This window comes from Urocampus carinirostris, chromosome 10, assembly GCF_059441175.1.
Source record: "Urocampus carinirostris isolate Australia breed hairy pipefish chromosome 10, RoL_Ucar_1.0, whole genome shotgun sequence".
In the NCBI taxonomy this organism is placed as follows: Eukaryota; Metazoa; Chordata; class Actinopteri; order Syngnathiformes; family Syngnathidae; genus Urocampus; species Urocampus carinirostris.
This window is the reverse complement of record NC_142358.1, coordinates 10,595,482-10,609,963: the sequence shown is the minus strand read 5'-3', so window position 1 is coordinate 10,609,963 and position 14,482 is coordinate 10,595,482. Positions and strand designations below refer to the sequence as shown.

Below are 14,482 nucleotides of genomic sequence, written 5' to 3'. Positions count from 1 at the left end.
TAAATTAGCCGCTTCACTGAATAAGCCGCAGGGCTAAACATTTAGGAAAAAAGTAGCGGCATATAGTCCGGAATTTACGGTAAATGGTTCGATTAACAGACACAATTGCGCCACCTGGGGACCTGAGAGTCCACATGTTACGATCGACCACTATGTTGATTTACCGGAAAACTAGTTGCGTTTTCATATGTCTGGTAGAATCTTTGAATATATTTTCTTTCTTTAAAGTCAAGACGTGTTGCCATCAGTTGGTTCAATGGGTTCAGTCCAAGACAAAACAATTGAGTTATCAGCTGCTAGAATGTGAATTCATATTTGGGAACCCCCTGTATGTATACAGCTGCCAAACATTGGAAATCATATTATCAAATTTGGATTTTTTTTTGCTAAGTAGCATTTAAGAGTGGCATTTCAAAGTTAAAAGTTGTTTTTACACAATGTTATCCCATAAAAAAATAACTGCAAACCAGAGTGGGCGGAATAATCTCCACATCGATATTATCTATACTGAGTTAAGAGTCAGATCGATTCTATTGTCTTGGGATCGATACCATCTTCCTATTTCAAATTGTCAAAATGTTAGCGGGTCGTGAGATTATACATACAGTAATCCCTTGGTTATCGCGGTTAATGGGGACCAAAACCACCCGTGAAAAGTGAATGCGCGAAGTACCGACACCCCTTCAAAAATGCTTTCAAAAAATATATATATATATATATATATATTATATATATATATATATATATATATATATATATATATAATTTTATTTTATTATTATTATTTTTTAGACCCGCGAAGCTCTGAACCCGCAAACGTGGAATTGCGAAGTAGCGAGGTCTCACATTACATTATAACTTTCAAACTGGATCCGATTATGTTTCCACTTTATTTTGTCGTTTATTCATTATCTGCACTGCTTATCCTCAGAACAGTCACAGGGGTGCTGGAGCCCATCCAAGGGCTATCTTTGGGCAGTGGACAGGGGACAACCTGAACTGGTTGCCAGCCAGAGACAGACAAGTCACTCGCTCATTTACACTTAGGGACAACTTGGACAGGCCAATTAACCTGATATGCATGTTTTTGGAATGTGGGAGGACACCGGAGTGCCCGGAGGAAACCCACGCAAGCACGGGGAGAACATGCAAACTCCACACAGGAAGGTTCTATCTCATGAACTCAGAACTGTGCCGCACACGCGCTAACCACTGCCCTGCCGTGCTGCCTTACACTTTATTTGCGGTAGTTTATTTTCAAATCATTTTGTTGACGTTATACAGTATTTGTATTTTCGTTACATTGCTGCTTTTTAAGGTTCGACTCTCTTGACTATTTTTCGGAATCAGTTGTTTAGTAGAAGTATTTTACTTTTTGAAGTGTAAAAGGTATTTTACATTGTATTGTTTACAGTATTTTCAATTTCTGACTTTATTTTCAAAATACCGGTATTGTGCAATAAAAGGTATTATATTTGTCACATAGACATTGTTATATTTGTATTTGAGTTACATTGCTGTTTTTTTTCTTTGGTTTGACTGTCTTGACTTTTGGTCTGAAACAGATGTAATATAAATATTTGTTTATAGATTGTTAAAGTTCGCATTACGCTATATGACTGAACTCCAAAGCTTTGTCCGTTGTAAAAAAAAAAAACTTTTCTAAATGGAATGATACAGTTCAGTCTCAAATAAATCACTTGCTCATGGAAAAATCCTGATGATCAAGTTGGCAACAAAAGAAGACTGCATTAAAACATGTTTTTGTAACTGTATTTTTGCCGCCCCTACACTAATTATTTAGGTTGGCTTGGCCAGGTTGCACATCTCAAAAACTTAAAATGATCGTTTTTATTATTATGCATTCTGGGGGGAGAATGCAGCATGAGATAAAGCCAATTCCTTTGCATTTAAGCCATTCAATGCCAAACATTTTTTTCTCTAATTGGGAGAGCCGGCGCCACGTAAATTTTGCCGTTTTGACTAATTTTTGAAGGCCTACATAAAATGTTGTTTTGTAGCTATATAGACATAATCCATATGAAAAGAAAGCTAAATCTCATATTTCATTTGAAAAAAATGTATGTTTCTACTTTTTACCATTAATTAGAAAACAGCAGTTGCCCTTTGCTTGCAAAATAGTAACTTATTGCGAGAACAAAGAACGGATGCATGAACAATGCAAGAACCTATCAGCGCCGCTATGTCCAGTGATTTGATGACACGATCTTGCTCACCATGGTTTTTTTATTCTCCGAGGCAAGTGTGTGTCATGAGCTCTTTCTCTAACGGTAACCAGCACCAATCATCTTTCTGCTCTATCATTGCACCCTGATCTGTTCCACCTGTCTGTCCTCATTTACCACCAGCTATTCTGAATTTCCTGCCAATCAAGCTCTGCATTTAAAGCCCTGCCTTGCAGCCAACCTTTGTCAGATCGTCTGCAAAGCTACACCCAAAACGTGTTTGACTGCGCTCACCAACCTTGTTGCTCGGTTTCCTCTTTGTTCCATCTTTCAAGACATCTTACTTAAAGGTAGTCCCAAATCTCCACTTCAAGATTTCTCTACACTCCAAGACCCTGTCTCCTGTTTCCCCCATCCTTAAATAAACTTTCTTAACGTGACGCAATTGTGGTCCGTGACACTGTGGAAGTGCATTTCATGCCATCCCTTCCTGACCAGACCAGTATCACGGGAATTTGTCCTCTTTTTTGAAAGGAAAAACCTCTGTTGAAGAGTTATAACTGGTATTTGTTGTCCATGCCTCACGACTCTCACCACACTGCTTCACAATGCCTACTTGCCATATGGTTTCGCCTGTACACACTCCTTCACTGGATATAGCAAGTGGCTTCCTCATTTAATGGTGATTTATAATACTGGTATCATAACCAGAGGCTTGATACTTACAGAGGAGTAGCGTCAAATCCTTTTATAATATATATATATATTTTTTTAAATACGTATTTTAATGTTTTGGCGCTAAGGGGCAATGCTGGTGCAAACGACTTTATATGTTATGGCATTGAATGAGTTAAAGAGACGCCTTATGAGAGATCAAGTCATAGTACCATATTTGCCAGTTCAAATGGTGCTTTGTTCAAAATGCAGTTGAAAAAACAGAAAATGCCAGAAAGGAAAAGAGTGGAATAGTAAAAGTGAGATGCAAAGTGGGTGTGATGTGGTACCTTCACTTTCGATTGTGTCGACAGCGTCATTGACCAGTCGAATGACGGTCACTATGGAAGCTTTTGGAAGGAAAAGGGAGATATATTTGGAAAGACAGTCTTTCAGCATGTCGCTTTCGGTTTAAGACATCCTCTCCAAACCCTGTCACTTGCCATCCCTGCTCTAACTGAAGACAACTTTACTAAAAACATTCACCTGGAAAACAATCTTACACTTTTTGCACTTGAAAATGGAAATGATTGCATTTCAAACAAACATGCAAACATATAAACATTTCAAATGAATATAAATAAAATAAAATTGAGTGGGGTTGGTTGGTTGGTTGGTTGGGCGCAAAGCAATATTCCTGTAAAATCACATTGGCATGAAATGTGAAAAAAGAAAATTGGGTTAAAAGAATGTCTTTGATTATTAGGCTACGATGTTAACATTTTGAAACCTAACTGTTGAGTGAAACAGACTCTTAAGGAAGCAATGTCATAAATAATCAAATAAAGACACTCAGACATTTGCAAAGCTCTGGACAAAGACAGAACTGACAGAACACTAAAAGTCAAATCTGATGGACATGCTACCGGAGCAAATAGGATCTGTATTGGAAAATGTCAATTTAGCATTTTTATTTTTGTTTTTCATGTGAAAATAAATCATGCAGGAAGCAAAAAAACGGTCCTAGGGAGAATACTGATTTTTTTTTTTACTCAATAATAATTCACTGACTTAATCGGGGGTCGGCAACAAGCGGCTTTGTAGCTGCATGTGGCTCTTTGGCACTCCCCGAGTGGCTTTCTAGGGCTTTTTAGAAAATGATAACGGAAAATTATATGGTTACTGAAGGAGGATAAACATGATACAATCCTTATTAACATTTTCCAACGAGTATGGATAAATACAGTTCCTTATAAGGCTTATATACGGCTTTCAATTTTTGTGGCTCCCAATGGAGTTAAGATCTTGGGCCCAGGCCAGCCGGACTTCTCTCTCGTTGTATTTTTTCCCCTACTCGGGGCATCTGCACAGCATGCACTTACTTTTACTCAAGTAATCATTTAGCTAAAGAACAGCCTTACCAAACCAGTTTAACTCAAAATCAATAAGCCAAAGACATTTTCACGTCAGACGTTATTTCCGTTTCTCACCAATAGCTTACAAGCTTTACATACTTTCCTTCTGATTTTCGGCCAAATATTTCAGTATTTCTAGCTTGTAATCTGCAGAATGTGATTTTGTTTTCTTTTTGGTGCTGTTTCACTTCTACTTGTTTGCTGCATGTCGCCAAAATGCGCACTTCAGCGCCAAACTGTTCATTCTGGCGCTGCACTTGCAGTGCACACTTGATTTGGGGGACTTTGCCCTGAGTAAACGCCAAGTTGCGTAGTCCAGCCAAAATGCACAGTTCAGGGCTGAAGTACGGTTTGTGGGGGTTGGAGCATATATACCCACAACTTGGGTTGGGTCGGGCTGACCTCTAGCTTCCAATATGTTTTTTTTATTGTGCAATATGGCACTTTCAATATTTTGGGTTACCAACCGCCGGACTAAATAATCAGTCTATTGCAGTTAGTTACATTTCAATTTTGTGACTTTTCTCTGAAACGATACTTGCCTGTTTTAAGTGCATGCTTAGTTTTGTTAAAGAGAAACCCCAAAATGTTGTTACACTTGCATGAAAAGGAGCTCAAATGAGCAAACAAGAGCAAGCTAGTCGCAGCTGCAGCTCTGCAAATAATATATGAGGCCCACTTGGCTGTAGGAGTTACAAAAGAAAATCCAGATCATTGGCTTGGTTGTCGCCTAAATTATTTTGTCATCATTCTTCTCACCCACGCACGAGAACCTCTTTTTGTTGTATTCTGTTGTAAGCCGAACATTTTCCTAGTCGCGGTGGCAGTCGTTTCAAAACGGGCAAAGATATTTGGGAAATGTTAACTCAACTCAAAGGACGTTTGACATGTATTCCAGACAATTGGGAAGAACGGGTTGGGTCTCTTACCATTGTCATCGCAGGAGTCGGACTGAAAGGAGCTCAGCGACTGGACCTCAGAATTACTGCCCTTGTTGCTCCCTGAGAGACAAGCTACTTCCTCAGCCATCTTACCTGTAAAAAGAAGACAAGCTATCAGGGGACAAATTGTAACAACTTAGGTGATGTTGGTGCATCAGAATGAGAAATGATAATAACTATAATTACACTGCAATAAAGAAACACTAGCCCCACTGGCAGAGTATGGCAAGTATGGTTCATGTAGGGATTTTTTCTTGGATCTTGTCATACTAGATAAGTTATTTTTGTTGTAAAACAGAAACAGTCTCTTCCCTAGGGCCAGTACCACCCCAAACAAGCACGCAACACTGTATTTTCACTAAAGATCTTTGAGCTGTCATATCAGAAGAGGGTTCAGAACCAAAAACCCTGGCGAGGATAGCTGAAACCACAAACGTTTTATCAGAACATAGAAGTGAAATAAAAAATCTGACTCATGCAAGAGCTGGTTACTTCCATCTTTTTCTACACTTGGGAGACATGGACTCTCGCAGCTTAACTGGAAAAGCAAATTCAGGCCATGGAAATGTGATGCTACAGGAAACCTTCAGATATCTGCTACTTAGCCCATGTGACAAACAACATAGTGGGAAATACCATCACGGAGCATATTGGACCTTACGAAGAACTGTTGTCAGTTGTGAGCAGACAAAAACTTCAGTCGTATGGTCATTTCACAAGATCATCAGGAATGGCCAACAACATTCTACAGGGCACAGTCCAAGGGGGCAGAAGGAAAAGAAGACAGAAAAAGAACGAGGCTGTCGACATTTAGGAACGGACTGGTGCCAACGTTGTCACGACCCAATGACAAGCCAGGAACCATCAACAGTCGAGAAAGCTGTCCGCAGTTACATCCTCATTAGTGCATTAGATTGCTGAATAGTGAACCGTGATTTCACTTACTTATGAGGTAAAAAAACAACAAAAATCCTTAAAAAGATCCATTGCGTGAATGTATAAGAAAATATACAAAATAAATCATTTTGAACATTTTTTTTCTTTTGTTGGTTTTAGTGATGTTATGTTGTTTCTTTAACTTCACCACTCCAGACTTTAGATCTTAAAGACCAAGCAAAGTGTGTTTTAAGTGATTTAAATACGGAGCTCCCAATGCAACATGATGTTTAAATACGTCACTTTTTTCATTTACTGCATCCCTAACATCAGTAATTTTCAAGTTGGTTTGAAAATTTCAATTTTAAAGTACTACATATCTAACATCTGGAACATAATGTAAAACAACATTCAGATGCCAAGGCTTTTCCTTTGATTATTTAAAAGTTCTCAATTGCGTGTTTGGTCTCCGGACGCACCGTGAGATGAGCTCAAAATGCGACTGGTTGTTTTGCATGGGAGAAGAGAGGTTTTCTTCAACAGAGCAGCTTACTTCCCGGTGGGAATTGTCTCCACCAAAATATTAAAAATAAGACAATTGGTAAAGGATATAAATATTTGAAGCCCAGATTGTTATTATAAAACGATTTAAAATTCGAGGCTGGTGATAAGTTTATTGTTTTTAATTTTGGACACCTGCAGAGGAGACTGCATAGGATGTCAGTTTCTTATTTTTACTATTATTGTGCACTATTTGTTTTATAGTTTTGACTATTGAGTACTATTTTTACATGAGGAATCGCCAATGTGGCAGCCACGGACGGGTTCTGAAAATAGTGCACCAGAAATGGGTCATTAGGATTTTTTAGGCAATGTAATTTCTATCTGGCATGATGTTTAAGTGGTTGACTCAGCCTATTTTTTCTCATCTCATCTCATTAGCTGCACCGCTTATCCTCAGTAGGGTTGCGGGGGTGCTGGAGCCCATCCCAGCAATCATCGGGCACTGGGCAGGAGACACCCTGAACAGAGCACACAGGGACAGACAACTCGCTCGACCATTCACACCTAGGGTCAATCCACCTGTAATGCATGTCTTTGGAATGTGGGAGAAAACCGGAGTGCCCGGAGGAAACCCACGCAAGCACGGGGAGAACATACAAACTCCGCACAGGAAGTCCAGTAGCTGGATTTGAACCCACACAGGAGGTTCCCAAGACCTTAGAACTATGCCGCACACGCGCTAACCACTGCGCCGCCGTGTTGCCCCTATTGTTTTTCTACTTGTAATAATTACAATCTGGTAATAACAGTGACAACAAAGAAAGAACAATTTAATATTTTAGAAATTCATATCAGACTGGTTGCCCTTTAGGCAAATCAGTAACATAAAGTAGTTCTCAGCTTCAAAAAAGTTGGTGACCCAGGTCTACATTATTGCCACTATCGGCCAATTGTGTTGCTGTTTGATTTTCAACACCCTTTAGGTCGGATTAGCTTTTGGAACCTAGGATATTTAATAAAAAGGGGCTCATAACTTATCAGATGTTTGGCTTCTCTCTGATCTCCTTGCAAGTTCCAAATGCATCAATATATTTTCTTTGTATTCTGAGTGTCTACTAAACTTTAAATTAATCAGATGGTCACTTAATCCAAAAATGTAACCCAAACGTCCTAGTTCACTCACCTTCATCACTATCCCATGGGCTCTTTCTGATGGAATCGCAATCTGATCGACAGGGAGACACAAGGGGCAGGTTGGGGGCCACGCTGCACACCACAACCCCTCTCCGGGTGCAGCCCGACAAAATCCTGGGCGACTCCGGGTGAAATGTGCTCATCTCTGTGTGCTCCGCCCCTCGCCCATCCATCTTCTCCATTGTGGACCGCGGGTCGCCCTGAAAGCAAGGCGTGTAGGCCATTGGCCGGACGGGTACCTGCGGGGGCCCAACCAGGCCAGTCTCAGCGTAGAGATTTAAGGGGTCTCCGCTTGCACAGTGCAAGGTCTTGAACTGGACACCGTTGGCTTTGTTGAGGAGGGCTGCCGTGGCGGGGTCTTGGATCAGCGACAGGTTGTTCCGCGAGTAGCTCTTTTGGAAGACTTTTTTGCGGAAGGCCACGAACAGCACGACCAGGACGGCGATGACGAACAGCACCACGGCGATGCCAATCAATTCCTCCTTGCCCACTGCTGCGTGGCCTCCGGCTTGCATATCAGGGACCACGACTGGCCGCAGGCTGCATCGCTGGCCCACAAAACCCGCAGTGCAGTTGCAGTAAAAGGAGCCGTAAGTGTTGACACATATTCCACCGTTCTCGCACTCGCCCTCTGGATTATTGCGGTCGCACTCGTCCACGTCCTTCTCACAGCTGCTTCATGGACGAGTCGGGATAAAAAGATGGGAAAGAATGTCGGGAAAAAAGGACACATCTTGGCCACTATATCAGCTTACAAAATACATGTAATACTTTGAAAGAAAACAAATTCAACATATATTCAATACTTTACTTAACACCATTTGTTGTAAATATAATCTCTGAGTTTGTTTTTCTATTTCACTTGCTGTCAGGCTAATTATTCTTCAGTGTGTTATAAGACATTTTTCCAGCCACGTCATCAAGGTATCACCATAGCTTGCGTGCGCATTGTTGACCCAAAACAGGGGGAGTAGGAGTACGACTTTAAATAGAGCAAGGGAACATGTGTAAGTTGAGTTGCGGTTTAAAGTCACAATTTACAAAAACAACATACTCTGATGTTGTGTGTATGAGTACACAAATCAAAATTTTAAAAAGCTCAATTTTTTTTAAATTCCGAGGGGAAACAGTCCTTTTCAAAAGCAACATAAGAGCCTGTCGCTACAAGCAACTCAAGTTTGCTTCTACTGGTGCTAGCCAGTAGCTCTCCTATTGTAATATTAATTCTTATAACAATAATAATTACATTTAAGAAAATGTAAATTTTATATCATGTAAGTTCAATAACAATATATTGTTGTATATGACGATAGGAGATTGTCATTATTGATCCCACCAACACTAACAATGCATTTAAAGTTGGTGCAAGCCAAGGAAAGTTGACTCTTCTAAAGTTTAACTTATGTATGTAAGCTATTTTAAATATGAACTGGTCGTCTGAACCTCTATTTTCTCGCACTTAACTTGCTAGCACAAGAAGGTTTTGTTTTACTCGCATTTACCAAATATCGACCGGCCTTGTATATGAGGTGAAAAAGTCTAACTAAAAATCCACAGAGTGGCTCGCACAATTTATTTGTAGTGCCGATCGAAAGAACATTTGTTGTTGCTGACTTTGATCATTAAATTGAAGTTACTATTTTGGTGCTTGCACATACTTTGTACTCATATGAGTTGTTACTATAAACAAAGTAATAAGCCTATTAAAGTAATTTCTCAATAAAATTAAAGTACAATGTGATGATGATTTTTTTTTTAAGATTCACATTTATTTAGCACACTAGTTGTACGACCCTTACTGGCAACTGAGAATATTTCACATTAATTATAACAATGAATAATACCAAGGCGTTTTGACTTGCCCAACAATCAAACAGCCGCCAAAATATGTTCATTGTTCTGATCCCACTCTGATAGTTCAATTCCCTATAGCTTTGTTTGTGGTTTGAACACAATACTCACGTCAAACCCATGAAGCCTCGCCTGCAGCTGCAGAGGAATGCATAGCCGATCGCTTTACACATTCCGCCGTTTTTACACGGGTTGGGGACACACGCAGTTATCTCGATCTCACAGCGCTCTCCAGTGTACAAAGGGTTGCAACTGCAAGAGTATCCTGGTAGACAAGAGGGGTGGCAAAAAAACATGCAGAACTGAGAATTCAGTCATCTTACAAAAAAAAGGGGAAAGGGATCAACTCAATTTAGGAGGACATTCCAAGTAGAAGTCAAGTCATGTTAATTTGTATAGCCCTAAACCCCGCAAAAATCCCAAAGACTATTACACCAAGGTGATCAGAGCGCAACGGGAAATGACAATTAGCCCCAAAGTCTGCTCATCACAGTATTGATACCAGTAAATGTGCGTCAAAGCCAACGGAGACAAGCAAATACCAGAATTTTTATTGTTGTGTCTGTTTTGAAGCTGTTCTAAGTTCAAACCAAATGCCAATCAATTGCATTTCTAGAAAAAAAGTGGAAAAACATCATTGTTTACCCTATCTGCTTCTTTGTAGAGCCCTCAAATTCTCTTCTTCACTTTGTAATTTGTGGACTTTTATTCTACAGTGGTTATTTACAGAAAAAAAAACACTAATAACCTTAAGATGTCATCAGAGCCCAATATCAAAGAAACAATACACCACGTGTACACGTCTATTGTGACGCTAAACCATTACAAAGTAAGTCATGGCAATAACGCACATTGACGCGGACTATTTTGCATTTTTTAACGAAATGTAACACGTACTGACTCAAAAAAAGCTAAAAAGTTCAGGAAATCTACGGGGACTCACGTTGACTTTAAGGCAAATGGTAGCCCAAACACCCTCGTAATTAAAAGTAACAGTGGTTCGCATACATCAATGCAACCGTTTGGACGAATGGGAGACAGGAATGACAAGATAAGTGATCAAATCGTTTGGAAAAAAATGGCTCTCAAGCGTTCCATGTCAAGCTCGCCGATCATTACGAGGTTTAATTGGTGCAAAAAATCTAATGTCATGTAAAACGCGCATGTGACGCAAACCTTAGGAAGATGGTGGATGGATAGATAGTTTTTTAAATTATTTTCTTGACACGTTTTTACTGAAGATGAACTCGAGCGTCTTATTAGCGTGATTATTGTTGTAATGTTTGAGTGACAGGTCACTTTATTTGGCTTTGTGCTGTCTGCTGCTCACATATTTAACATAACAAGCACACCCCTCGTCTCCCTCCGAGATCGCAGTGAAGTGCTACGGGAGGAGCCTTTTTTGTGTCTTTATCCCGTCTGTGTTTGCCTGTCTCCATTTTCGTGTTAAATATTATTTTCATATTGTCATTTTAGGGTCTGATATTCTTCATGTCGACGCTTCATTCTCAATGATTGTACTCTGTGCACTGCATGGAGGCTAAATGTAAACAAAACACTCTGACACTGAGAATGCCACTGCCCCTTAGTGGTGCAATTTCACTTTATTAATAATAATAATAATAATTTCCTTTGTATTGTCATTCTTTGTAACAATGTACACAGAACGAAATGTCGATACACCTGACCCGTTGTAGCGAGTCGATGCAGCCGCAGCCAACAGAGGGCGCCGCCATTATACCAATTAGGTATGACTCGGCCGAGGCGCGAACCAGCGACCTCCCAGTGACAAAGTTAAAAAAAAAGCCCATAGCATTTTTTTTTTTTACATTTTATTTAAAACAATTTGAATAAAATAAAAAAAATAAAAATCAGTCTGTCATCAATAAGGACAACAACACAGCAATAAATAAGGAAAAAGAAACTAAACATGTGAGTAGAAAAATTTAACAAACTTGGCATAGAGCCAAAAGTTACGTGCAAGGTGCATTTACTATCCTTTAAACTTCAGGTGTGACGATATCCTCCCACAACACCAGAGACCCTAGTTCAGCGAATCAATTAAAATTAAATATTTTGTGATCAAATCACAAAAAATGATTATTGAAGCAGTTAATTTGTTGAAATCTATGTCACTGCCGTTAGTCGAACCAGAAAGTAGTTAGCCAATCGAATTCCAGGGCTGACGTACATCAATCTCAAAACATTAGCGTGTGCAATTTGAGCCCTGCATAATCAATTACTAAGTATTTAGCATCCATATCACACGTGGGGCGCAATAACATTAAAGGTGGGGTGCGTAGTTTGAGATTAAAAGTACAAAGTTATATCTTGTCTCTATGAGGTATGTGTTAACGATGCCCAACTGAGTTCAAATAGCTTTTTGATATATATTTTTTTACTTTTATCATCAATGTTCCGGCCAAAAGGAAGGAGGCAGGGACAAAGTGACATCAAGCACATGGTCGTGGTTTTATTTTATTCCAGGATGAAAATGATGGAGGTAAATGCAGTCCAAATTCCAAACCAAAAAACAAAAAGGTGAAAAAGCAAGGGTCTATTGAGCGCATCTAAGAATTTCACACACATGCACGCGCAACACAAGAAGTTGCAATAATGATTTCCACCATAAGATGGCGTCGGCAAGTACAATATTTTAAAACTACGTACACCACCTTTAAACTTCAAGCGGGACAAAGTATAATCTTGTAGCCCAAAAGTTGGAGACACTGTGCAGGTATTAAATATGTGTCCCACACATCTGTTTTGTTTAAGCTATTGTTTGATGATTTTAATCAAATCCAGAGCCATACTCTTCACTCAGAAAACCCCTGGGGATCGGCATCATCCTGGGATCAATGATAGGTAAAACAACCTTTACACACCTGGGTTGCATTAGCTCAGGAGGTCGAGCACTCGTCTTAGGATCAAGAGATCGCAGGTTCGATTCCCGGCTCCTGTGTTGAATCCCTAATGCCCCCAATAAGCAGACCGGCGCCATGCATGGCTGCTATTGGTGTGTATGTGTGTGAGACTGGGTACGTGTGAAGCACATTGTAAAGCACTTTGGGAGGTCTTCATTGACTTGAAAAGCGCTATAGAAATGCAGCCCATTTACCTCCATTAAAACTACAACAGAGATATATTACACACTTGTTATGCATTCGATTGGAATGCACCCCTAATGTGAATAGTGTGAATGACCTATATTTAACATTGACACTATCTGTGTATTGCAACATCAGTTGCAGCCTGGTCATCCTAGAAGGGGGATTACCTCATGTGCGGTCCCTTCCCAAGGTTTCATTTTCCTCATATTTTCCCTGCCCTCATGTAGGTTTTAGATCAGGGGATGGTGTATTGATAGTCTGTGGTTTGCAATCATATGTGGTCTGTGCAGCCCTTTGAGACTCTGTGATTAAGGGCGTCATAAATAAACACAACTTGAATAGTGAAGTTCTTTTATGAAGGTTTTTAAAGCAAACTTTAGTTCAATGAATATAGAATAGACTATGTTTTGGATCAGGGAATGGTGTAGTAATAGTTTTTGTAATAGTCCGTGGTCTGTGCAGGCTTTGAGACTCCTTGTGATTAAGGGCTATTCAAATCACTTGACTTGACTCAATCATGATTGAGCAACCTGTTTTAGTGTGCCCTGTTTTGCAATTGTTTCCACTCACCGCCAGATGGCAGGCTGATGCAGCTTCCCCCGTTGCGACATGGCTGCTGCATACAAGCATCAGGGAAAAGAATGCAGCCCAACTTAAGCTCCGTTAGCTCGACCGCCTCCGCGTACTGCGAACGTTTGTTTTGCAGAGGCAGCTCATTGTTGTTGAGTGTGACTGAGTCCAGGCAACCTTGGAAGCCCCCAAGCACTTTTGGTTCCTTTTGGGAGTCAATGAGACTGCGTGAAGTGGGATGCTGCACCTGAGATTGTTGAGTGGAAGAGTTAAGTCAGTATTTGTTTCCTAAACTGGCGTAAGAATCAATACAATTATCAGTGTCTTTACATGCAGTACACGTTCACTACTTAATAATAACTTGCAATACATCTTTTTAACACTGGTAAGCCGTCAGGGCACTAAGGCCTTCCCTGCTGGCCTTAAAATATCTAAAGCATGTGTTGTTGATTATATTTTGAATGATTATTAAGTAATTCCAAACTTTCTTTCAACTTCCCTTCATTACTAATCCATTGGTTGTGCTGCTTCCTACAAGATGCATGCTTTCATATTTAAGGATTTAACCAATCCAATTTCAGCCATTACTTGTTGCCAGGTTCAAATATTTGCATGGCAGCCTTCACAAAGATTTCTGAAGGACTTGGGGCATAATATCAGTGTTCGATAAAGCTTATAACTTAGCCAACCAGTTTCCGAGTTGGCAGGGGCACCGAAGTAAGTTTACAAGAAAAGTATAAATTTAAAAAAAAGAAAATAATTCGCTGACCAGCGCTCCGAAGTACATGGTTCTGTCGAGAGAAAGAGGTTGCATGTAGGGTTGCCCATGGCGCCTTTCGACATAGCTGTCATCCAAGAAGAGACTGCTGAAGTTCCGGTTGAGCTCCATTGCCACCGTGTGCCAGCTGCCATCGTTGATCTGCAAGCCGGCGATCCCCAACATGTCGGAGCTGTCACCAACTCCGGTGCCAGGTGCGCAGCTGAGCTGGAACCACAGCTTTCCCTCGTCCAGCTGCTCACACAGGCAGAGAAACATATTGTCTGTGACAGTAACAAGGGCTCGACTTGTAGATGAATGCACCTCCAAAAATATTGGCATTTACAAAAATTGCTCTGCTTAAAAGGACTGTGAGTATCATTTAATGCATAATAATGGTAAAAAAAAACTTAATTCGTTAAAA

The 14,482-nt window shown here is 40.1% G+C and overlaps 1 protein-coding gene across 2 annotated transcripts in view; it reads right to left on the bottom strand.

Annotated features, from left to right (window-relative positions):
- The window catches only part of fat3a (FAT atypical cadherin 3a), a 228,471-nt gene that overhangs the window by 10,510 nt on the left and 203,479 nt on the right, over nucleotides 1–14,482 (bottom strand). Inside the window, exons 23-28 of one of the 2 annotated variants that reach the window (XM_088346268.1) lie at nucleotides 14,071–14,313; nucleotides 13,302–13,548; nucleotides 9,733–9,886; nucleotides 7,760–8,445; nucleotides 5,185–5,289; nucleotides 3,191–3,250 (exon numbers count right to left, since the gene is read on the bottom strand). In XM_088346268.1, the coding sequence (XP_088202394.1) occupies nucleotides 3,191–3,250; nucleotides 5,185–5,289; nucleotides 7,760–8,445; nucleotides 9,733–9,886; nucleotides 13,302–13,548; nucleotides 14,071–14,313 (1,495 nt within the window). The remainder of the gene's footprint in view (nucleotides 1–3,190; nucleotides 3,251–5,184; nucleotides 5,290–7,759; nucleotides 8,446–9,732; nucleotides 9,887–13,301; nucleotides 13,549–14,070; nucleotides 14,314–14,482) is intronic. The other variant, XM_088346269.1, reaches the window with a different exon arrangement.